Here is a 27525-nt window from a genome sequence, read left to right on the forward strand (position 1 = left end):
CCGCTGTTAAACGCTACCTGATCCTTCGGCGGGATCGAGAGGCCGCAGTCAGCCCGGTATCCCTTTCAGTCTCGGAACAAAACACAGTCTAATGCAGTCAGTCAAATGCGGGACCGGCCAAGGTCATCTGAGCCTGTCTGAGGAGCAGGAACAAAAGCTGGTCACACATTGCGTTTGACCTCAGTGAACTTTCAAGGCTTCTGCACAGACTACATTTAAGGTACTATACATTCATATTAAGAATAAACTGGCAAAAACCAAATAAATAACATTTGATATAAAAAAAAAAACTATCTGAACAGTAATTTCACTAAACTTGTCAGAAACATCCTATTTACCCTAAAATAAAAAGAAACAAGATATTGCATTTTGTCTATATTAGGATCCTTCGAATTTTTGTGCTTTTGCATTTTTTCATTCCCACTCAATTTCTCATTACGTAAAAAATAATGCAAAATAATAATAAAACATGTCATTAATAAATTAAATAATATTAATAATATATTGAAATTATAGTGATAGATGAATAGGCCTATTAACAACATAAGTAATATAAATTATAATAAAACTATTTAAATAATTTTTGATATTTAAAAAACATAATATTATTTAATATTTCATAAATTACAGGTTTTTCTTATACCCACAATCCTAATGTGTGTAAATTAAATAATAATAATAATAGTAATAATAATAAAGAAAAAAAATTTAGAATATAAATAGTATTTAACACAGATGGTTAAATATAAGAGTATTTGTTTTATATTAATTTGTTTTTTCTAATAAAATCATTGCATTAGTCAGTTTTGTACAGTAAAAAAAGAATGATTTTTTTTTCATTCTTTACATTACAAAAAACGAATGCATTACAGTAATGAAAAGGTAATGAGAAGGTAAAACAAGCTTAATGGTCATGAAAATAACATCACAGTGCAATTTCTTTTGTGACATTCACTTTTTTTTTCTATGCTTGAGCTTGGATTTCATCACCCTTAACATCATTTGACTCATTCTATAAATAAACTATACATGCCCCATTCATTCATTTGGATTGATCCTGCTGATACTGACCCGGATTGTAAGAGACTACAAAACGAGCAGCCCTCAGGAGTCTGAAGGACGTGAATCTGTGAACATCTCAACATCATCTGCTTCAACGAGAGGTGATGTGCATAGACAGATTTAGATTCACATTTGTATCCAAAAGCACTCAAAAGGAACAATATGGTGCTCACGCACAAGCATCTGCCTCCCATTTAGCATGCTGCCTTGAACCGGACCACCTTAAGTGTGATACTCGATTTTAAGAGCTCTCCGGAGGCCACGACTCATTTCAGCAAAGCCTCATGGCTCTCTTAAGGTGGCCAGATTGATTGCATTCAATATGAATTGTATTTGGTTCAGACATACATCAGGTTTTACATTTCCACTAAAGTTTACGACCGCAGTGAATTGATATAATTGTTAAGATTTTGCTTGCTCACTTTTTTGTGTCAAATTGATTGTTCTCAGCTTTTGAGCTGTGGGAGCAGGAGTGTGAGAGCGCGAGGTTCGGCTGTTCCTTCAGTTGCACTAGACTTGCTTTATTTATTGTGCATTTTAAATGGCAAAATGTGTTTCTGGTTTCTTTAAAGCTTTGAAACAACAATCCAGTCTTTCTACTTTAAAAATTCATGTTGACTTCTACTAAAACATCTTAAAATGTAAAAAAAAAAAACGTCTTGATGAATTTGTTTTTTACAAACATGCAGCTTTTCGCTTCTCAAGCTGTTAATTGATGGACTGGAGTGGTGTGGATTATTGTGATGTATTTATCACCTGTTTGGACTCTCATTCTGACGGCACCCATTCACTGCAGAGGATCCATTGGTGAGCAAGTGATGTAATGCTACATTTCTCCAAGTCTGAAGGAACAAACTCATCTTGAATTTCCATTGCAAGAGCATTAGCACTTTTTTTTTCATTGACAATATTATAAATACTGATATGAGCGGTCATTTCACCAGTGCCTCTGTAATGAAGAACACATGTGTTTTGTTTGTTTTAGGAGAAATGGAGGCTGGAATTCTGGAATCACCTCACATCATTCCTAAGGAAAAACGTACGCTGGACGATGACCTAATGAAGGGATAAACTGAATGAATGGAGAAGCCTGCAGATGAATTCTTGAGATGGTGGAGATGTGACGAATTTTGAGTGAGTTTTGGGAAAATTGCCTCATCAGCAGTGAGGGGGGCCTGTCATTATGCAGTTACATCCACTCAACTGAAGGGATAAACTCTAATCTAAAGATCCTGTGAGGTCACACAAGGACTTCACAGATGTTCTATCCACCGAAGAAACTCCAAGTCATGATCTAATTGGGTTATTATTTCCTCATTGTCCAATAGGAAGTTTGACGATGTGGCACTTCGAACACACACATTGGCTATACGTGCACACACTGAGTTTGGTTGTATACACAAGTCACAACTACTTAAAACCAATTCACTCGACTGTTATTTTAGTATTATTTCTATACTATTACAGTATTTATTAATATTATGAATTAGCTTTTTATATTTTTAGTTTTCATTTAAATTTCGGCTTACATTTTCGATGCTTATTTTGTCTTTATTAGTTTAACATTTTTTTGCAATTTAGCTTTGTTTAAATGTACTTTTATTTCAGTTTCAGTGATTCAAGCACTTCAACTTCAACTTATTTCAGCTAGTTGCCACAGCAGCATTTCCTTATTTTTGGTTAAGCTTTTAAGATTGCGTTTTTCATGTAATATTTGTTTTTTATTAATTTTATTTGAACTTTATTTCAAATAATGCAAATGATTTTTAATGGTTTTAATGAACTATAACAACACTGAACAACTAGTTAAAGCAAAAGACAGCTTGAAAAAAAATAAAAATAAAAATAAAAACCTAACACCATTTAGCCTAATGGGGAACACTTTACAATAAGGATCCATTATTTAACAATGAAAAATACTTCTAAAGCATTATTAATCTTAATTAACATTAAATTTACCATTTACTAAAACATTAAAATCAAAATTTGTATCCATTTAATATACCCGAGTTAACACATACAACAGTGGTAAAGTTATTAACAAAAATTAATAAAATAGTAAATACTGTAGCAAATGTTTTGCGCATTGTTATTTATTGAATTAACTTAACTAATGGGACCTTACTATAAATTGTTGCCATTTAATGGAAGACAAATGCAACTATATTTATCACTACATCAAACAATATGTGTATTCTTTACTCAGAATGTAGGTAATGCATTTCCAAACATTTAAACCAACTGTATGTAAGTTTTTCTTTTAACCTTAAAATATCGGTTTCAAAATCATTCTGATTATACAGACTTCTAAGGCGAATGGCTTCCGTTTCTTTCCTACGCTCCCCACAAACGTCTGTTCCGATGAGCGGGGATGAAATTCCACGAAAGAGCGGAGTGCTTTACAGCAGCAACAAATGCACATGTACAGCTATCCACTGTAATTAGCGGCTTCCATTTACTTAACTGTAGGGGGCTCTAAAGTCGCAGAAATACACAAAACTACATACAGTAGCTTTAAATGCAGTTGTCACTCCAAAACCTTTGCAGTGTGTAGGCTACGTGGCCTTTATGATGCTCAAGTTCCGCCCCTTTACTCTCTTTTATCATGACATGGCACAAGCAACAGTTTTCCCCCATCAGCCGTATAATTACAGGCCATCTGAAATGAAATCCGGCTAATGTACAACAGACAGCCAGTCTTGCCAACCGTTCTCTCCTCAGACTAGAGCTGCTGCCTTTAGGGGGTCTGACCGTACCCTGCTTCGAAGCTCAAAGCACCCATTAACTTATTTTCTTACCGGCCAGAGAGCTGCGGTCCAACAAACACCACAGTTCATTTTCAACAGGCCGCCTCAGGTCCCGCAGGCTGTAATCTGTGATTGACACAACCATCTCGCCGCCTGTAAGACAGACCAACTAAGTTTTACTTCAGGATGCAGATCAGAACACAGTAACTAAACTGTTAGAAAGAACCCAAATGCCAAATCAAACACTGATGTATTAAGATTAGTTCGAATGACAATAATATGCAAAATTATACAAAAATATTAACATGACAGACTAATTGTTTCTAAATGTCTCTTTAATTTCAATAGTTTCATGCTCTCAGCAGTCAATAATTCGCTAGACAGAACACAATGTGGTCGACACAAACCATTTTATTCCTCATTGGAAGTGAAGCTGTGTTTAATGTAGTCTGGGTCATATTTTCTTGAACTTTGTGTAGTTTTGTTAATGGTTTCTGACTTTACATGTATGCATTTGGCAGCCACGTTATCCAATGAGACTTACCTTTCATTCAAAGTACAGATTTCATCAGTTTATGCATTGACTGGGAATCGAACCCATAACCTTTCGAACGCACAACTTTTGACGCCAATAATAAAAGATATGGGAAGTGTTGCTTTCTCCTTCCTTATAAAACTGTCTAACAAAGTTAGTTGCATTTTATTGTTGTGTTTCCTGCTGTTTGTGACCCACTTTTACACTTTTTTTCCCAAAGTTGTTTTAAAGATTATTGGAGTACACTTTTACAAGTAAACATTTCAGTTTTTCTAATGAAAAATTTCATGTTTAAATGTTACTGGCTGTTTCTTTGTAATTATTCATGATAGCAATTTCTGAGTGAAAATGGTTTCCATTTTTTTTTTTTTTTTAAAGTAGGCCACAATCCATCAGTTGAGTACAGCAGGGAAACAAAGAAAGAAAGAGCAGGGACGTTGTAAAAACGCTTCTGAAACCCTTCACATAGTACATTAAGAATGGCAACATTGCAGGCCCAGGGAATACCACTTAACCCCGTGGGACGAGGCCTGTTCTCCACAATGCAGTGTTATATGAAAATACATTGCTTCATCATCTTGATAAACAAGCCCGGAAAAGGAAAAATAATAGCTAAGGAACACTTGCCTAAATGCTTTCCGTCTGAATGTGAGTGATGTAGTGTGCAACAGAGAAATGCATGGATTTGCGCTGGTGCAAACCACTTAGGCTAGCTTAATGCTCACGTTGCTCCGTTCCCCCTCATCTCGGTAACAAACACCCCCAGCTTCCTGCAGGGAATGCACTTTCTGAACACGGTCCAGGTAAGGATTTAGGGGCTCAGATTTATGACGCAGGCGGGACCCCACAGCTGGGGTGGGGATTAGCCCCGGGCCGGAGCAGGAAGGTTTTTGGGGGAATAAATCAGGGGGTCTTGCAACAACTGAAGAAGACTGGAGCAGAAAGCTGATCATCATGGAGAAAAGGATAAGTGAGGAAAAATGTAAAAGTTAGATTTTGAAGGAGATTTTTTTTCTTTTTTGTGCAAAGATTCATGTTTAGCATGAAAAGGCGACACTTCATATAAGGTTTGTTCAAAGCCCAAATATATCTACGGTTATATTAAATGAAACCTTACCTAGTAATTATGTATAAAAACTTAAAGCTAAATGAAACAATCTATATAAATCTAAATAAAATAAATTTTTTTAAATATATGACCTTTTTATTGGTAAATATTCCATTTGCTAATTAGTGTATTATGCATTAAATGCATTTACCATTGTTCAACACATTTTCGCAGACATAATCCAGTCATTTCAATAGGAACCCACGCAAACGGAAATTTCGCACGAGGATGAAATATATCTTCATGACCAAAAAACGTCCATTGTCCAATGTCAAGTGTAGCGATGTATGATGCACAACTCACACAGATGACACTATCAAACCAAGCAGCTTTCTGGCAGTTTTTCCTTGATATTCCGATAATATGATATTACATCTCACATTTCTGAGTTTATATCCCTTCGCAGGGAGTTTGATTGACAGGCAAGCTGCCCAATCATAACGCTGAATTTTTGTCCAACAAACAAACCATACAGGAGAGCAGATTAACGTCGGTGGACTTGAACTTGAAAAATGATGTGTATTGACGTCTTTCCGCGGTTGAAATAAAATACCTTCTGATGTTCATTCATGTTTATTTTGTGCTTTAAAGGGATAGTTCACCCAAAAATTTAAATTAGATCATTATTTACTCACCCTCAAGCCATCCTAGGCGTATATGACTTCCTTCTTTCAGATGAATCCAGTCGGAGTTATATTAAAAATTGACTTTGATCTTCAAAGCTATTTAATGGCAGTCAGCGGGTGTTGCAGTTCATCAGTCCAAAAGAAGTGAAATAAAGCGCATGCATCCATAATAAAAAGTGCCTCACACGGCTCTGGGGGGTGAACAAATGCCTCCTGTAGCGAATTGATGCGTTTTTGTAAGAAAAATAAATATATTAAAAATGTAATAATCACTTTAATTTAGCTTGCGCCAACAGTTGAACATGGAAGCAGTTCCGGGAGGATGACGCAAGATGTCGGCGTTGGAAGATCAAAGACAATTTTTTTATATAACTCCGACTGGATTCATCTGAAAGAAGAAAGTCATATACACCTAGGATGCCTTAAGGGTGAGCAATTAAAATTTTTGGGTGAACTAACCCTTTAACTAGGGTAGTAAAGTGGAAGAGAGATCTGTCACGACACATCAAAGAGCCACAAAACGGTAATTATTGTTTAAATTTCACGAAACTCCCGATCTTGTGAAATTTCACAGAGCAGCAATATGTGATCGTAAATTAGCAGTGATGCTCGCCTTTATTAAGCTAAAAGAAAACAAATATAGTGAAATATTTCAATATATATATATGACCTTTTTACGTGTAAATATTCAAACTGATTATTGTTTTGATTGTATCGATGCTCTTTTTAAACAGTCAAGCTCGGCGTTGGAAGATCAAAGACAATTTTTTTATATAACTCCGACTGGATTCATCTGAAAGAAGAAAGTCATATACACCTAGGATGCCTTAAGGGTGAGCAATTAAAATTTTTGGGTGAACTAACCCTTTAACTAGGGTAGTAAAGTGGAAGAGAGATCTGTCACGACACATCAAAGAGCCACAAAACGGTAATTATTGTTTAAATTTCACGAAACTCCCGATCTTGTGAAATTTCACAGAGCAGCAATATGTGATCGTAAATTAGCAGTGATGCTCGCCTTTATTAAGCTAAAAGAAAACAAATATAGTGAAATATTTCAATATATATGACCTTTTTACATGTAAATATTCAAACTGATTATTGTTTTGATTGTATCGATGCTCTTTTTAAACAGTCAAGCATGGTTTAGAACCGAGGCCTACAGACGGAGACGCGCACACACAGCCTGTGACAGACAGACACGCTCGATTTCATAACAGTGCCTGCAGGCGGGCCGACCGTCATAAGTGAAGCAGCAGGCTGACAGAGTAGAAAACAGGGTAACAGGAGCCGGGCCAGCGCTGGTCATCCGTCTGCTGCTTAACTCTCTCCCCACATCCTGTTTTCAGAGAGATGCCGATGTCAATTTACAGAAGAATTGGTGCCGAAAAAGGCAGCGAGAGCCAGGACGTGGGCACCGAGGCATTTTTATCGCCCGCTGGCTTATACTTCAACATATCCCTGACAAACCCACATGGCAGAGCTGAGTGTTTAAGGTACGACCTAAAAAAGGAGATATTAATCTGTACAACATCCTTAAACCTTCACATGAAAACTCCCACAAGTGCTGTTTGAGAGAGAATTCTGTGCCGGGGAATCATGGGATACATGGAATCTCAGCCAGGCCCACAAACGCTATTGTAATTTGTGTTAAACTACTGTATGACCTTTCTGTATTTAAAACGGCACAGAAACATAACCGCGGGGGTGAAAATGTGACTAAACGCTAATGATGTTCAATTATCGTGGATGGCCTCTCCATCATAATCTACTAACCCTATGTGGAGAATTTCACAAACCTCAAAATACAACCCAAATTACCCGAGTGAAATTTTGGGGTTTGGAACGCGTGTCGCGTGTCTGGACGAGCATTAACGGGGGCACCGTGCGCCGTCACATCATTCATTACGCCCCAGGATTCTCGATCCTCATGCAGGCCCGTCAATCAAGAAGCTTTACGGCCTCTCTGGTTGTACTTGTATTGTGAATTTTGAGAAAATCCCTTTGCATTGATTAAACATAATTTTATGTTTCCTCCGTGTGCACAACGATATAAATGACCCGCAGGAAAAAAAAATCACGGGCATGGACAGCTGCAATCAATTATGCTGTTTCCATGACTACTCACGGTGTTAATCGATAAATGTGGTTTAGTCGATGGGGCCTTGAGTTGTTTAGGAGAAAATTTCAGGAGTGGAAACGTGATATAATGGAGAAGTGCGTCTTATGTGGTGCCCCCACCGTTACTTTATTAGCTTCAAAGAGTCCAAAGCAATGTTGGATGTTGTTTTGATTGCTCTAAATGTAAAAGGATAGCAGAGGTCCCAACAATAACAGCACAAAGAAACAATTGTTGCACTCTCAGGAAAAATAAAGGTACAAATGTGGTCACTGGGGCGGTACCTTTTTAAAAGGTACAAATATGTACCATTTAAGTATTAATATGTACACTTAAGGTACTAATATGTACCTTTGGCCTACTTGCATGCACCCTTTAGGGGTAAATAATGTACAAAGGTGTACCTTTTGAAAAGGTACTACCCCAGTGACAGAATTTGTACCTTTTTTCCCCCGAGAAAGTGGAATCACTTTCACAAATGTTTTTTTTTTATTTCCAGCAGATGAACAATAAAAATCTTAACAGCCAATCAGAATCCAACATTTTGCTTTAAAGAGCTCAAGCATTTAATGCATCATATGATAGAACTGCAGAACATGCTTATAATAACCTTATCGCGTATTGGTGTGGATGCTAATATAGTTATTGTTCTTGGTGTGAATGGCCATAACAAGTAGCTATAACGATAATGAGTCAAAATTCTTCCTACTTTAAAAGGGATAGTTGACCCAAAAAATGAAAATTCGGTTATATTAACTAACCCTCAATTTGTTCCAAACCTGTATGAGTTTTTTTCTTCTGCTGAACATAAAAGAAGATATTTTGAAGTATGTTGATAACCAAACAGTTGACTGAAGCCATTGACTTTCATAGTTTCTCCATAGAAGTCAGTGGCTACATTCAAATGTTTGGTTACCAACATTCTTCAAAATATCTTGTTTATTTTTGGGCAAATTATCCCATTAAGACACGTACTGCAGGATTCAAATAACAGGTGTTGATAGTAATATTATTATTATTACGGTATGAATGGGTCTTAAAGCTTTTGGCATGACAATTTAAAAAGAAAAATGATTATTTCTTATTCCGGCAGAAATGTAACTGCATGTAAACTGCATTCTGTGGATTAGTCAAGTTTTGACTGGTTTTCCTGGTTCAGTTATGCCCTGCTGGTAGATGTCACCATCTTAGGGCCATCTTTCGTTAAACAGCTGATACTCTTATGAAAGACTTCCTTCTCTACTAAATTCATCAGCCAGTTTTCCACAGTACTTCGCAAAAAGTCAGCCATGCTTCTTGTTTGGCAACATTAAATATAATCGCCAAGATAGGCATATTTTTCATGTCTCAGGCTTCTGTCTCTTTCCATGAGCACAGGAGTCACGCTCCGCTGAATTACTGCTACCACATTCATGTTTTTGTAGAGTTGAGGGGAAAACCACTGGAGCGCTGACAATGAATGTTTCTTAAGATATTTTTAGATAACTGACATACCAAAACAGAATGTGCCTGGCGTACTGGACGCTAATCATATAAATAACAGAATAATATCCAGACAGATGGGCCGCCTTCCAGGACAAGATGCGTACGCTACCCTCCACTGACTTGGCGTACGTCAACTTTGGCTGAACTGATCGAAGGGCGAACTCAGCACTGACTGGTCATCTAGTTAGCAATCTGTCAGTGACCATAAAACTAATGCAGAATCAGCACGAAAAAGAAAAGAATAAGTGCTTTCCTGGATAAGAATGTGTTATATGATAAAATACCACAGCCGTTCATTGCGGCTGTCAAGTGACTAATGGTCGAGTGACTCAGAAGTCAAACTAAGTTAATTTGAGAATACTTTTTGTGCGCAAAGAAAACTAAAATAATGACTTTATTCAACAATTCGTCTCCTCCGCGTCACCCTATAGTGCCATTTTGGAGAGTTTCACATACGTAATCAACGTATGCAATGTACACAGATACATTGTTTACGTTCAGTTCAAAGCGCAAACGTAAACAGCGTGTACGAGTATGGTGCTGCTGACAAAGAACTGCATTGTTTACGTGTGTGATACTCTCCAAAATGGAGCTATAGAGTGACGCGGAGGAGACGAATTGTTGAATAAAGTCATTATTTTGGTTTTCTTTGCGCACAAAAATTATTCTTGTAGCTTCAAAACATTACGGTTGAACCACTGATGTCACATGGATTATTTTAGCGATCTCCTTGCTACGTTTCTGAGCCTTGATCGTGTAAGGATCCTCGGAGGTCAGAGAGCTCTCGGAATGCATCAAAAATATCTTAATTTGTGTTCCGAAGATGAACGAAGGTCTTACATGTTTGGAACGACATGAGGGTGAGTAATTAATGACAGAATACAAATTTTTGGGTGAACTATCCCTTTAATGAGATGAGTCGTTCAAGATTCGATTTGCTGAATGAGACGAGTCGGTACTGAAACAATACTGTGGTAGATGCATCCGAAATGCTGTTAAACATTATTTACACGCGAGAGTGATAAAGAAACATCATAGTATTAAGAAAAGAGACTGGAACGTTACGTGATAAAGCAAATGAGGAAAGGGTGAATTCAAGGATGCTTATAAACGTTGCGTGAATTAATTTAAAATTCACGCAATTTACGGTAATTCACTGGTTTCAGTTTGTTTGTTTGTTTATTTATTTCTTAACAACAGTCCAGCATCTTTGTCTATATTCATGGCGAGAACCAGTTAATCCATACACAAATCGATCCATAACCAAGTCTTGTCTTTACACACACGTCCGGGGACAATTATGAATGTTCAGTTAACCTAACCTGCATGTCTTTGGGCTGCGGGAGGAAACCGGAGCACCCGGCGTAAACCCACGCAGCACTAGTTTAAGCTCACTGGCTTCAACTATTTAGCAACAGTTTTCTGTCTTTTCTTTTTTAAATCACCCTTGCACGGATGATTTGTTAAGAATTCCCTAAAAACATAGAAGGCGTTCGGGCACCTTATCAAACTTGGAGACCAACTTAAACCTGCCAAGACCATCTTAGTTTTCAGTATTTTTTTTGGTTTGTAAACAACTTAAATCTCTGAATTATCAAAAACATGGTCTTATAAACCACTTTATACTAAATTTCCAGCAAAAATAACTCTGATACCATGAAACACACCATTACTGCGATATAAAAATTGCACAATAACACTCCTATTACTGGAGAATGGAGGTATTTCAATATAAATACCACATAAAATATTACAGTACTTTTCATGCTTGGTAAGCAATTTTGTGTTGTAATCTGATTTAATATTATTTAATCTACACTGCCCTACAAACACTTCAATCCCTGGAGATGCTGGTAAATTAACAAAGGACTGCAATCTCCACACGGAGAGGCTCACAGCCTTGAGACCGACGTCTGGAGTTGAGAGGACCCGCAGGTGAACGGCCTCCATGAAATATGATCTATAACGCACAATACCGTCTGATCAGCGGCGTCTGGGCCTCTCAGCAGAGGAAACGAAACCAACTCCCAGACCCTCGCTGCATATAATTCAGGAGTCCTGAAAATCACCCTCGCTAACCTGTGGCGAGAAACCAGAAGAGAAAGAGAAACCAAACTCCAAACACCCTTCAAGAAACACCATGTTTAATTAAAAAGTAACTGGTCTCTTTACAGCTGGTAAAGGTTTCACAACTGAACAGGTAGAGGTAAAAATGAAAAAGTGACATGTTGACGCTGGTAGGAATCGATGGTAGCGCCATTTTTGGATGAAACGCTTCAGAATGGCGGTTTAAGAAAACATCAGGAGGTGTAAGTGAAGGACAGACGTCTGCAGCTGTGTTTCATGTCTTGTTTCCTTTGGCAAGGCCCAACGTTGGACATTTGTTTAATTTCAAATTCAGCTTCCTTGTCCAAGGATTAGCGGTTGGGCCCGATATGGAAACGGGCCTTTCCGAGTACACACGGTTTTGGGTTTGAAACCAAACCTGTCTCTCTTTTAACGCTGCACTCGAGTCCTGTGGGAATCTACAAGCGGCTGGATGTATTTTCTTCTAACATAAAAAAAGGCAAAACATAGCTCAAAACACATTATAATGACATGTTCAATATCAGATCAGGCACTTGATTCCTGCCAGCAACATGTCAATGTCCTCAGAGAGCAGCAAGTCTAAAAAACCTCAGAGTCGTAACTGGCGTGTAATTTCTGGTTTAGAAAGTGGAGGGATGTTTTCGTTTTGTTCTCTAGGTGAAAAGACGGACTGTTCCATCGGCCCCTGAGGAAAACACCCAGGGTTGGGTTGGGTGGAAGGTCACATCGAGGACCCCGAGGTCATGAGTGATGGTGTGACCCTTCAGAACCTTCACTGGAACAATCAGAGGATTCTGCAGCAAGTCACTGTAGGATTAACACAGACATTAGAAAGGTTAGTGTTATTCACAACTGGCTCTGAATAATGATTTTCATGAAGTCTGGCTCCAATAACAAAACTTAAATGCCTGAATTCTTTTCTGCCAATAGATGTTTCTTCAACTACGGGCACTTTTATGACACACAAGTTGATTTTGATTAAACCTAACAGATTCAAAAAAAACTTTTTTTTTGTTATATGAAGGTCATATTAAAACCATCTTTGAAACATTTTACCATTTACCATGTTAATAATTTATACGGAGTAAAAAACAAATATTTGTCAAAATGGTTTATACATTTTATAAATTTTGACCACAAATGTAACCATTTAAACAAAATTCACAAATTGTTTCTAACAAAAATTTATCAAAAGTTAGTATGCTTGCTTATCAAAGATGCATTTCATGGAAAGATGGCAGAACTAAATAAAACCATTCAACAAGTCAGTTTTTAATTTCAACATTAACACTTAACTCTTAAATATTAAACCTCAAATAAAAACACAGAAAAAATAAATGTTATAAACTGCTAACAGACCTCACTAGTCTACTTTACTATATCTACTCTATTTTTAGCTTAGTCAATCATCCTGTCCCATCCCAACGAACACAGTTCCTTTTTCTCTACCCAAATTTTGTGGTAAAATCTGTTGGCCATTTCTTCTAACTGTCTGAGGGCCGTAAAGGCCATAAAGCAGTGAATTCTGGAAATATGGTTTGCTGTATATGCATCAACAGTTTGACTGGGGAAAGTAAGAAGTGGAAAAATAACATGACATCCTCAGTTTGAGTATAAAGAGATCTATTAAGGCCAGCTGATGAAGGCTTTTCATCCAGATCTCGCTTGCCCTGTACCATACACGGATCATTAGCTCCGCTCAAAGAGTGTCCCTGACCAAACTGCAGGAATGATAGTCTACCCCTGCAGATACACTGGACACGTGCCCGGGAGAAACAGACAGAGAAGAAAAGACAGACATGAGAGAACTACACCACGTTAAGAGAGACAGGCCGTGCTCAGAACAGCATATCACACTATTTATGCAGTATGTACACTGTGTGCAGTACGCAAGGTTTCTATATGCACTAAAATGTGCAGTATACAACCAGATTACACTGCACAATCTACAGCTTCCCACAATGTACTTGACTTTACTATTCTAATGTGCCGGTAGCAAATTAAAAGAGTTCCTGGTAGCAACTGACTTCCATAGTATGAAAGAAAGAAAATACTATGGAAGTCAATGGCTACCGGTAACTGTTTGGTTATCAACATTCTTCAAAATATCTTCTTTTGTGTTCAACAAAACAAAAAAAAATTACAGGTTTGGAACAACTTGAGGGCGAGAAAATGCTGACAGATTTTACATTTTTGTGTAAAGAGATTTCAGACACAATTTAGTTAAGAAAAACAAACAAACCTTTAATTCAAAGATTATGACTGGATGCAACTCACTGAATTAAACATGAGATATATAAAACTTTCAAATATTTATTATATATTATATATGATTCAGATTTATTTATTTTAAGTGGTTGGCATTCATTTATAATATATTTAATTATTAAAATGTATATATTTAAACTATCCAACATTACACAAACATTATGTTTTTAATATTATCACTGCATACTGCAAAATTTTATTTTATTCATTTATTTTATTACTAACATTTATAGATTTAAACTAGTCAGCACCATATATTTATTAATTTATTTATTCATATTTCATATATTATTTTAAAATAGTGGGCAGTACACAAACTACACAGTATGCCCTACATTAGTATATAACAGTTCAAAATTATATCAAGTTCAAAATGAAATACTACCTTACTAAACACAGCACAGCATATACTGTATACTGCATATGGTTTTTTTATTATGCGTTCCTGTCACATGACCTCAATTCTGAGTTTTGGCAGTCCACTGAAACAGTCAAGAAAGATGTTAGAAATGACATCTAATATTACTTCTAGTTCATTTGTTACACTGGAAATGGAAAGTTGAGCGCACTGCATTGTGGGAAACCGTATTCCTTGAAATATACTCTATTGTATACTGCACATGCTAGCACAGATATAATATGCATAGAGCAAATTAGCTTACGGCACACATTATGTACACCATGCACAGTACACATACTATTTACTGCTAGTATGCTATTTAAAACACGGCCAAAGAATGGAGAGGGATTAGAAAATCAAAGAAGAGAGAACCCAGCAGACTAAATGACACTGGGAAAAAGTAAAACACAACCCGGACAGGAAGATGATCAGACTCACTTGTAGACCATCCCGTGACAGACGATGACGCTGCCGTCATCAGAGCCGGACGCGAACAGCGGGTAGTGCCTGTGGTAGGCCACGCTCCTCAGAGCCTTCTTATGATGTCTGCATGGACAGAGACACAAGACAGACCCATCAGCGTCCCGACAGCAGAAGGACGTTACACAGAACTGCTCCAAGTCCCAGAAGGAGACATTCATTCATTTGACAGGCCCAGCATTACCAACAATTTCCCTTGAGTCTGCCCAAATTATAAAAACCTGCTCGTGCTGACTCACCGGAGAACTTTGTATGGTTTGGTGGACAGGTCCAGATCAAACCAGGCCAGACGACAGTCGTAGCTACCGCATATCACATTGTCGCCTGTGGAAAACAGGTAAAATAGGGGAAACAAATGACATCTGACATCCAGAGAGTGGTCACTGATGTCACATGTCACTTTAGGGACATTTTTGAGAAACCAAGACGAATATTAAGCCAGAATAACTGTCCTCTGGTCACCTCCAAACACTCACTTTTATATAACATACCGTAACAGGCTAAAGAATGCTGCCAGTTTTCATTTCAAAGATTACCGTCCATAGTCGTTTACCCAAAAATGAATGTCTTCTCATTTATTCATCTCATTCCAAACCAATGACTTACTTTCTTCACACAAAGTATTTTTTAAAAATCTCCAAGCTGATATTTTCCATTCATTCAAAGCCTATTCTGGACATCTTGAAGCTCCCAAAAGGACAAAAGAGCACCATTTAAGTAATCCATACGATTTGAGTCATCTGAAGTCATACAACAGACCAACATTTAAATCACCATTCACTCAAAATATTTTTCTCTGCTGTAGCTCTCAAATCTCATTTGCACATAATAATAGAAACTCTGTGCATCATTTGGTTAGGAGACACACCAATGGTATTTAACATATATCAGCGTATTTTTATGTAAATTTTGAGCAAAAAAATGCTGTATGTAAGCATCAAGTTTTAAATACAATGTCCAAAGCTGAGTCAAGTCTGATGTAAGCAGAAGTACTAAAACTAAGATGGTAACAGTTACAGGATAAATTCTTAGATGTACATCAAAGTCATGTTACACAGTCATACGGCATCTGCTACTAACAAACTTGATATTCGCCATAAGCATGACATTTGATTTAACAAGAGCCACAGAGGCTTTTTCAGAGACTACAACTTGTACTACAACTTATTTCTTTTTTTATGCCAATTAGGGTGGTTTATTGTTATATGGTTTATTGTTTAATAAACTATTAAAAATGATTTCTGTTGATTGAAATTAAAAAATTTGAAATGTTGTCTTGGCAACTAATTGAAATAAAATAAGTGTAATTACTAAAATTACTTAAAATAAAGCTAAATAGATATATTTTTAAAAAACTAGTAAAAATGAAAAAAGGACAAAATTACATGACTAAATCTTGAACTATAATTAAAAGTAAAAAAAAAAAAGCTCATTCAAAATAATAAATAGTATAATAGTATATAAATAATACTAAAATAACACTTGTGCACATTTTGATTTACATTATTTTGTTCTTTTTAAACTCGCAGGATGCAAATGCTACGTTATTTACAAATAGTTTTTAAGACAATCAAAATATGATGAACTATATAAGAATAATGACAACGAAATAAACACCCAAAGCAACAAATGCTAAATGACTGCTTTTCAAACAGCCTTTAGGTAATTGATCATTTTATAATATTTAAAATTTAATATTTACTGTAAAATTGAAGAATTTGAATAGGGAAATTTCTTTGCCACAGTATGTTCAGACATAATTCACATTAAAATGACTCGATTTTATTCACTAAATTTTATTGAGCAACAGTAAATGTGACTGAACTTTTACTCTGTGTTTTTAATTTGACAGCCCTAATATGCTTTCATTGCATTGGACATTCATAGGAGATTCTCCATAACATCTCCTTTTTGAAAAGAAAGAAAATTAGGTCTTGAATGAAATGATGGTGACCCTTTCAGAAACGTCCAGCTACGTACCTCCTGGATGGATGGCCATGCTTGAAATCCATTTACAGTTGGCCATCAGTTTCTTGGTGAGCTCCTGTTTGATGAGGTTGTATACTCGCACGTAGCGCTGCGTGGCCACGAAGAAATACGGCCTGATGGGGTGGAAGGACACGCACTGCACCAGACCCTTGTTCTTGCGGAAGGGGTTCTGCGTCCTGCGTTTGCTCACCTGGTGGATGACCACCTGGAGGCTGCTGCCATTGTCGGGCATCACACACGCCAGGTAGTCACCTTTCCCGTGCCACGTCACCTGTCTCACGGTCTTCAGAGACAGAAGAGAGAGAAAGCGGGTAGTTGGAAGTCAGAGGCCAAAGTCATTCTGCGCTAAATCCACAGACAATTAATCCAATTATAACCTCAAAGACAAGTTTGGACTAAATTTACTGCCATTATTAACGCCGGCTCGGCTTCTGCCAGTCTGCCAACGCGTGTCGCTGCTTTGCTTTTTCCAGTAGTTTTAATTGGACACTAGAGGCGTCTTAAATTTCTTTCCATTTCAGGAAAACGACGACCACAGGCTTGTGGCTTCTGCCAATAGTTAAAAGCCTCTGGCTGTGGCTCACGTGAGAGACGGACAGATGCTCTCAGAGGGGATGAGAGAAGGAAAGAAAGACTTTTCATTTCTATTGTTAACTGGAAAATATCGAATTAAACAGGAGAAATGTGACCTGCTAATGGTTATTGTGATGATGTCATTCTTATGAATATATAATCAGACCGTTGTGGTGTGTTTGTAAGTGTTTTGATTACCTTGGGGTGTTTGAGGATGAGGCGGTGACCCTGCTCGTGACCTTCGCCCTCTGCGACGGCCCACTGGACAGACTGATCCATCACTTCCTCTGGCTCCTCATAGGAAGAGATTAGCTGATCCGTAGCGGTGCAAACCAGCCGGTCGCCCAGACCAGGGTTCAACAGGACAACAGTATCATCACTGCACACAAACATCGTGTTCATTCTCATCCATCTCACCATACATCAGATAAAACAAGCTATTTATCCAACCATCTATCTATAAGTCCATGTATCTAACCTACCTATTTACCCATATTTAACCATCCATCCTCTACCTCTCCAACCAACCATCCATCATTTATACATTCATCTATCCATTCATCTGTCCATCAATCCATCATCCAACTGACCTACTACCTAACGTGCCTACCTAGCTAAAGTAGTCAACATTGGATCAAAAAAGTCCATCAAAGTTGTCCTAAGACAAGAACGCATTTTGGATTTAGGTTTTAGGACAACTTTGATGAAAGGTTTTGATCCACTTTAAATGATGACTAGTGTATTTAACATCTATTGAACTATACAAACAACCTCAGAATGTCTAAGCATCCATCCATCCAACTATTCATAACGATTTAGCCACATAAGCCAAATAACTATCATAAGAATAGCTGCATTTCCATTACTTTTCAAATTGTACAAACTGGAATTGCCAATTGAAAATATGCCCAATGAAAACACGTAAATTTGGCAAAAACTCCCATATAATCGCAAAAAAGTTTGCTTTTCAGGCAAAAAGGGTGGTTTTTCAGGTAATTTGAAAAAGGAGCCTCTCCGCGTTGCTTCGCTAAAGATACACGCCTATGTCTCGTTCAATTAAAAATAATGGCTGGTGCGGTGGCTGCAATATATACGAAAATCTACCAACATCAGTCTCCATGACTTATCACAAGAGGAAAACTTTATGTTTGAGTTGCATAACATTTTTAATGGAAACGCAGTCATTTCAAGTAGTTTTTTTACTCAACATTTACAAAACATTGCAAAGGTTTTGCATAAATCTGTAAGAAAAAAGCAGCTAATGTTTATCTATTCATTCTAGCTATTTATCTAACCTATTTACCAAACAACATCAGAATTTTTATCTACGCACCCATATTGATTTACCTAACCTACTTTCCTAATAGGGCTGCACGATTAATCAAAATTAAATCGTGATAAATTGCGATTAGGCAGAAGCTGCTATTATCATGCATATTGTTCAGTGAAGCACGGTTCTGTGATCAGTAGTAAATCTCCATCCGAAGGCCAGGGCACTCTAGCGTGGAAACTCCAAATAGCCTCACAGAAGAAATCACTGCAGCTGAATAAACAGAAGATTTAATTGCTTTCCTTGATTCAATGTGACTAATAAACACAGGAAGTGTTTATTTCAAACACTCGACTGACGTTATGAAGTGAGTTTGGAGTAAAAACATGTTATTAAATGTCGTATTTTCACATGCTTTCAGATGGAGCAGTATTTACTACACAGAGCCGTAGTTCACTGACAAGCTACGCAAACAGCTTTCATAATCGCAGAACGATATCTTCGATTTCATTATCGTGCAATTATATCGTCTGCGATTTTGCGTAGCTTGTAAGTGAACTACGGCTCTGTGTAGTAAATGCTGCTCCATCTGAAAGCACGTGATGGAGATTTACTACTAATCACAGAACCGGCTTTACTGACAAGATGCGCATGACTATTGCATTCGATTAATCGTGCAGCCCTACTTCCTAACCATCTAATTAACTAACAAATGAAAAAAGATGGCTATTTAATAACAAACATTCTTTAAATTCCTTGGAACATTCCAAGAAAAGTTCTTGAAAACGTTACTCAAATTCCAAAATGTCCATTTGACATTCTCATAATTGGTCTTTCCTGAGGCTTACTAAAATAAATCTTACTAATTAACCAGACTGCAACTCTACACCCATTAAAAATAAATCCTGTAAATCATCTGCTGTCAAATAATATACATCACATACTGAATGTTACAAAATATACAGATGAACATTAAATTAACATTCAGATGCAGATTTTAAGAGAAAAAAGGGGCGGGTCTTACTAGCTGACGGCGACCAGACAGATGGATGGATTGGGATTCCAGGCCACACCCTTCACGGCTCCTCCCACCTCCACAGTCTTAAGGCATCGTGCTGTACTGACCTCCCAGAAACGCACCGTACAGTCATCAGAGCCTGAGGTCAAAGGGTCAAAACAAAATCTTTTACTTAAATGTATTCATTAGAGAATTTACATAAACTACTGTGTTTCAGAATAACTTAATAAAATGGGTTATGGGTAAATGTGTTTAACATGGTTGTGCAAATGTGCGCAGGGTTGTGTGTCACAGCGTCTGAACAGCTGAGAGGACACAGACACTCAAGTCTCTGGCACAAGTAAAGCGTACTGTCAGCTCAACGGCACTTCCTCTCTCAGCAGCACACATGGAGGATAACTCATCCTCGTGCTACACAACCACTGTGACACACACAGCAGCACTTTGGCATGAGTGCACTATAATAATACTAAGATTACGGAAGGTAATAGACAAAGAGAAGCCGGGTGTTTAAAGTTTGTGCGCTACTGCTGTTAGACGGTCATTATTTAAAATGAGAGCCATTTATGTCGAACAACTTGTTGCATCTTTCCCAAAAAGACTCATGGCTGTATTAGATCAAAAGGGTGCTTCTACTAAATACTGAGCAAAGGGTCTGAATACTTAGGACCATGTGATATTTCAGTTTTTCTTTTTTAATAAATCTGCAAAAATGTCAACAATTCTGTGTTTTTCTGTCAATATGGGGTGCTGTGCGTACATTAATGAGGAAAAAAAATTAACTTAAATGATTTTAGCAAATGGCTGCAATATAACAAAGAGTGAAAAATTTAAGGGGGTCTGAATACTTTCCGTACCCACTGTACATACAGTATAAAAATGACTAATAATGAATAGCTGATGTTACTATGTGTTAGAATAGAACTTTTTTAAACAAATAAAAAGATCTAGCAATTAATTTCTATTCCCTCTTTTAAAAGTAAATATCAATTTCAAACACATACATACATATACAAATATATAAAACTATATTCCCAAGAAGTCAAGTTAAAGGTAAAGAACAAGATAAACTCTCCTTTTTATCATTATTTGTCACCTTATGTTTTGTTAAAATAATATTAAAATAATAAAAATAATCTAATATTGATTTTGCTGCAAACTTTTGACTTTTTAACAGGGGTTAGAATGACTTTAAACAACTGATAATTGAAAAGTTGTAAATTTGCAGCAAAATCCATATTAAATTGTTTTTCCAAAAAGCACAATGTCATTTTACAAAGCTTGTAAAATTAAACTGTAAAACTGTACACGGTTACCATCCTTAGAATAGGGCTGGACGATATGGCCAAAATTTATATCACGATATATTTCTTAATTTCGGTCGATATGATATAATTCCGATATCGATATGAACACTATTAAAAAAGCTTCATAAAAACGGCCAAGAACGGCCACAACAGATGTCTGTACCTACAAACTTATGAAAAATTAAATAAATGCAGGCTTGGTGAGCAGAAGATAATTCTTTAAGAAACATAAAAAATCTTGCCGTTCAAAAACCTTTGACTGGTAGTGTAGGGTTATTATTCTTATAGATTGAAACGTGCATTAACCAGGATAACGAGTATAAAACATGCTTGCTTCAGAAAACAAAAAAAATAGAGCAACAACAAAAGCATGTTGCTGGAAATGGGTTTATTATTGAAAATGCAAACTGCTTGTCTGCCAGCAGGAGGCGCTGTGAGAGCGGTGGAACTAACGGTTTCTCCAGTAATGGCTGTAAACAAAGCAGCTCCACTCATGAACGCTACTTTATCAGATAAAAATGCCATCTAAACTATTCTGAAGACAGTCGGTTCCCTTCAGAGATACATTCATATAAAACACCCGCGACGCGTTTTGATTTTGAAACGTGGTCTTTCCTAAATCTAGAAAAGATGAAGCTGTATTGGCTATGACTAAGCGAGATCAAGACTCTCTTCATGATTTTTTTTCTTGAGTAAATTAAACGCTGTACTTTATTATTATTATTATTGGCAAAGAAGTTTAAAAAAACAACGTTATTAACCGGTATGATTTCTACTCAAACCGGCTTCACAGAGGAATGCAGGAACAGAAACGGTCAAATACAGATTCTGCTCGGAGTGAACCAATCTTTTTTTTTTCTTCTAGTTTTTAAGCCCTGCTTTATACAATTGACCAATATCTGAATCAGCCAATAGCTGTTTGTTAAAATCGGTATCGGTCAAAAAATCCTATTGGTGCATCCCTAATTATAACAAAATATATTTATTTTTGTGATGGCATAATGCAATTTATTTACACTTGATGCATAATTTCTCTTTAAATTCTTTTAAAAATCAAGTTGTCTAATAGGTAATGACTCCGTTTCATTCAACAGCTCCAGACATGTTAGACGGGAAACCCCTTCCTCGTATCAGCCACACAACCTCATAAGCTGCCATAAAATCTAATTTTAACTTTTATACCGGCATACTTCATAAACACAGGAAAAACAACATGGGGGAAACGGGTCGGGCCTGGAGGGTGGAGTGTAATAACTCCAAAACCCATAATCACTTTTTAAGTATTGAGCTGTATGGCGACAGATATAGCAGGAGGGACGGGCTCTGTGACGGACACCCACTGGCGGGCAGAGGCCTGTCAGGCCTGCACAGCTGCAGATGTGTGTGTGTGTGATGCAGGGGACACCACAACCTTCCTGTAGACGTTCAAACATGGACGTCGCTGACCATAAATAAGATAGGAATGATGGTAATATTTGCCTTTATGGAGGGGAAAAAGCAGCAATAATGTCCCAAAGGATGACAGAAATTAGATGTTAAATTCAACAAGAAATAGAATTAGCAACCCATTTTACATCTGAAACAAGTAAAATAGGATATTCTAAAATGAAAAAAAAAATTATAGAAAAGTACTTGAATATATCAGTAATTGCTCACGAAAAGTCACAAATGGAGCCAGACCTGAATGAAAGTGATGCAGTTGTTGTTCACAACTGTTCAAAATGAATCTCAAAAGCCAAGATATGTATTATTATTAAGGTTAAAAGCCTCCATTTTTCATTTACATTGATTTTTGTACAATTTAATGACTACTTAGTCTATAAATGGCAAAAAACGCCCATGAATTTAAAGGATACATATTATGCCCCTTTTTACAATATGTAATATAAGTCTCTGGTGTCCCCAGAATGTGTCTGTGAAGTTTCAGCTCAAAATACTCCACAGATCATTTATTATATCATTTTGAAAATGCCTATTTTGAGTGGAAGCAGAAACACGCAGTTTTTCTGGCCTGTCTCTTTAAATGCAAATGAGCTGCTGCTCCCCGCCCCCTTTTCCAGAATAGAGCTGCGCCATTACAGCTCATACCTGCTAAAAACATCTGTTTTGGTTCTGACTATCATGTTTATCGCGCTGAAATCATGCGTTTTAAACCATATGAGTCTAAACTTCTGATATACAGTTTTCTTAGAGCACACATCCGAAGCACACGGACAGAAAGCGGCTGTCACAGCATGTGAGTACTAAACTTCTCATTCACACACAAGGTTACGTTAAAAACACACATGATTTACAAAAAAAATTTGGTTATGTCTGTGAAGGTAAACAGCTGGGAAATAAATTGCATGTTTATTTTAGATCTGTGTGGCAGCAGCATTATACAGTAAATAAATCAATAAATCCACTGCTCTCTTGTCTCCTCTGAGGCTGGGACTGTAAATAGTGTTCTGTGCTCGTCTGTGCAGCCAAAGACAAAACTGTTTTGCTCAAACTTTCGGCATGATATTAGAACTAGTACACCGTTGTCACTTGCGAAAATACAATAAATACAATAACGGCGCCGTGGGTGTAAACTTACAGATTAAGGGGCGGTAATATTATAATGAGATCCCTTTGCCACGTCACCAAGGGAGCGAAATCAGATGCGCTCGTTTTTTCAGACGCTTGCAGAAAAAGGCTTTCCAAAACAGTTACTGGGTTAATCTTTTTCACGTTTCCTTAGTTGGTAGATGCACCGGGGACCTGATTATAGCACTTAAAACCTGGAAAAGTCAGATTTTCATGATGTCACCTTTAAAGGGTCATGTGATGAAAAGCATCTTTGAAAGCATCTATTTCTCATAGTTCATACCCTGAGATGGCCCCTATATGTCCAAGGTTTCTCACACAGGGTCATGTGTGTGTTGTGTAGCGTGTTTTTGGGAGTGTATGGATCTGAGGCATAAGCACTTCCTGTAGCTGAGCAGGGCTCCCCGCCGACCACTCTGATCTCTTTTAGCTGCTCTGTTAATTTGTAGTTGTGATTTTGGACGGCACCCAAGAGCTTCCTTTTTATTTTAAACTCCAACTTCACAAATGCACCCAACGCCTTAACGCTGAGAATCAATTCTCATGGAGTTTCTCGATCCATCGGTCTAGCTTTTTTTTTTTCACAGTTAAGACTTTTCTTAGTGCTGGGTGTTGAAATTGAAGGATTAAAAACAGGAGGATTCAGGTTGTCTGTATATTTAGACAAATATATATATATATAATCTTGACCCCTATAAATCTTGACCCCACACTTTAAATCTGTTCAAAACACTCATATCTCAAATAAATTAGTCTCCAGATTGAGGTCTCCATTGATTCAAGAACATGTGGATTGCAGTGAGTTCATGGTGTCCTGAGTGACAGTGTCATGCTGGAGTTTATAATGTCACCGCTCATCTTCTTTTGGCCACATCATTAGAGAGGAATGCCGTTTGAGGCTCTCTAAGGCCATGATCTGAGCTCTGTAAATGTAAATATGTACACAGTCGTGTAACCTCAGCCCTTCTTCACCACATTTTCTCATGTCATAGACTGCAATCTGACTACAGCGCAAAAACTGTAACTGCAGGTTTTACGTGCTGTAATTGCAGCGTTTTTGTTTTGCAAGTCTGTAAAACCAAATTCTTGCGAGATTCTCATCATTGCTGCATTTTTGAAGTCTTCATAAAAAGTGTGTTTACATCTTAAAATGTTCTCTTTAATGTGGGATTTTTCCCCGCCGTTTTACCATCTATAAGTGTCTGATGACTTAGTAAAGTACGAGTTACGTGACAAAGTTTAATACTTAAAGTACTGTTAAGTTAAAGTCTGGGGTCAGTACATTTTCTTCTTTTTAAAAAAATAATAAAGTAGGTTTGATCAGTAAATAAAAGGTTAAAGGTTTGATCAAATCACTAACCTTAAGTATAATAACTGGTATTAACGATGCTGGACCTAGTAAACACCACTAACAAGAATAAAAACTAAACTGAGGAGCAAACTGCTGGTGTTTCATGATATTTGCAGGCATTTTAAATGAATAAGCCCAGTTTTACAACCATTGCTGGCTGCACAACCTCTACAAAAGACTTTCCGCCTTGCAATTCCCAAATCAGCAAACGCAAAACTGGGAAAGCCCAGGACGCAGAGGCTGAAAAAAGTCCTGGGACAAAAGCCTCACCAGTGCTTTGTCATGAGCACCCAACCCATTGATATGGAAGAAATTATCTCTATTAAACACACACCAAACAAACCCAAGGAAAGTTGGGCAGGCCCAGGGCGAGAAGGATTGTGATGCCTGGGAGGTTGTCAACTGCCAATTTTTACTGTGGGAAAGGGCATTTTATTACCGCTTTAATATATTTTACAGCTAGACAAAAGAGCAACCCCTCACTGTAGTGGTTTTGCATATGCGCTTTATGAAGTTCTTTGTTATGGACAGCTGAGCAGATATTGCCTCTAAACTGAAACCGCCCCCATCTACACACTTTCTTTCATTATTTTCCGCTCTTTCCCCCTGCTTATCTGCCTTATTTGAACCCCAACTGCAAAGCACTCTGGGAAACCATTTTCATTCTGCGTCTGAAAGGTGGGTATTGTTACCTGGATCACCTCATTCAAATCAGACGGGCAAATTCCACCGCATTTTCATACTGTACGAATATCATTTGGTTTCTGTGGATTTGGCCTCGCCGCTCCCATCGCTAACGCTGAGTGAAATTGACTGCATGTGTTATTAAAATTATGCTTTCTACTCGTTTCGTTTCGAGTAATTTATATCTCCCTGGAGTTAATAGCAATCAGATGCCGGCCGTACTGAGGGAATACGATGGATTATAGCGTGCATTTATGTATCTAAAGGACCACGAACTGAAAATACGTATAATGATCAACAGACTGCACTCAAGAGAGTCCTTTCCTACATTATGAATGAAATCTTTTTAGACCTAAACATATAATCCTCGCAGAACTGGAATCACATTTGTATTTTCTCTTTATAATGAGGAAAATTGAGATTTAGAAAGTGTCCAGCATTAAAAAAATTATGTAATCAAAAACTCGTTTTGGAGAGAAAGTTGTTACATTTTGACGAAAGGTTTAACAATTTTTTTTTCTTTAAAAAACAACTTTCTATACAAATGAAGTTTTTAATGACACTATTTTTAAAAATAAAAGGGATTTTTTTTTTGCAAGATTTGCAAAGTGTTTGTACAGCATTCAAAAATTAAGTCTTAGAATTTTTTTTTTAAAGAATAAAAAATTAATTAAAAAAAATTCTAAATCCTTATAAAAAAAAAAAAAGCATAAAAATTTGCAAAGTGTTTGTCCAGCATAGAAAGTTATTACATTTTGATGAAAGGTTATTAATTTTTTTTATTCTTTAAATTAATATGCATTCATAATCATGGACAATAATACCACGATTACAATAGTAAATAATTAATTTCCTGAAAAGTGCATCTAAACACTATAATAACTGACATAAGTAGGACATTTTTTTTTAGATTAAGAAGATTAAGAAAATTAAGAAAGTGTCTGTCCTGCATTCAAAATGACAAATAACTCAAAACGGACACGTCAACAAATGAAGTTGATTCCCAGAGTGGCTAACAAGAAGGACGGGCTGCCAAAACCTATAAAAATAAAACCGAAATCCATCTAGAAGGGAGGAAAAGGAGACCTATGAGCGGGTCGTGATTGATTTATCCGCGTTGTGAAGCGCCAGTGAATATGGACATTTCAGGCGCGTCTGTGCTCATCCTGGCTCTGCCGAAACCCACAGGCCTCCCGTAATCTCTCTCATCTCCGAACGGGTCGCTCGTCCTGTCAGCGCAGAGCCCCGTCTCCCTCCGCCAAGAGCTATGACATCATGGCGGGTGAGTGAGGAATGATTTCAGCAGCTTGTTAGCTACCACTGAGGTAAGATCGCCGAGACAGACTTCGGTCCAATAACACCTCACAAACAGAGCAGGGGCCACATTTAAAAGAACAAAGTATTCCAGAATCAATCTGTATTTTTTTGGTACATCATTTTAAAATACAAAAAAAAAAACTGTGCAAACATAAATGCGATTATAATCACAATCTAGCACAACATAAAGTGTCTAAATGCTTTAAAAACAGTTATCATAACCATATATATGTATATACAGTGGGTACGGAAAGTATTCAGACCCCCTTAAAAGGGTTTTCGAGCATGAATGGACTGTTTAAGCATCTCAATCGGATTTAAGTCCGGACTTTGATTTGGCCACTCCAAAACTTTAATTTAGTTTTTCTTGAGCCATTCAGAGGTGGACTTGCTGGTGTGTTTGGGATCATTGTCCTGCTACATAACCCAAGTTCGCTTGAGCTTGAGGTCACAAACTGATGGCCGGACATTCTCCTTCCGGATTTTCTGATAGAGTACAGAATTCATGGTTCCATCAGTTATGGCAAGTC

At 37.2% G+C, this 27525-nt stretch overlaps 1 protein-coding gene across 1 annotated transcript in view; it reads right to left on the minus strand.

Annotated features, from left to right (window-relative positions):
- Positions 1–11818: 11818 nt before the first annotated feature.
- bop1 (BOP1 ribosomal biogenesis factor) overlaps positions 11819–27525 on the minus strand; it is a 109152-nt gene continuing 93445 nt past the window's right edge. Inside the window, exons 11-16 of the mRNA XM_016277881.1 lie at positions 19775–19907; positions 17679–17859; positions 16899–17190; positions 15158–15242; positions 14877–14984; positions 11819–12577 (exon numbers count right to left, since the gene is read on the minus strand). Of these exons, the coding sequence (XP_016133367.1) occupies positions 12424–12577; positions 14877–14984; positions 15158–15242; positions 16899–17190; positions 17679–17859; positions 19775–19907 (953 nt within the window). The 3' untranslated portion in view covers positions 11819–12423. The remainder of the gene's footprint in view (positions 12578–14876; positions 14985–15157; positions 15243–16898; positions 17191–17678; positions 17860–19774; positions 19908–27525) is intronic.

Source organism: Sinocyclocheilus grahami, unplaced genomic scaffold (assembly GCF_001515645.1).
Source record: "Sinocyclocheilus grahami isolate Dianchi unplaced genomic scaffold, SAMN03320097.WGS_v1.1 scaffold116.1, whole genome shotgun sequence".
Taxonomy (NCBI): domain Eukaryota; kingdom Metazoa; phylum Chordata; class Actinopteri; order Cypriniformes; family Cyprinidae; genus Sinocyclocheilus; species Sinocyclocheilus grahami.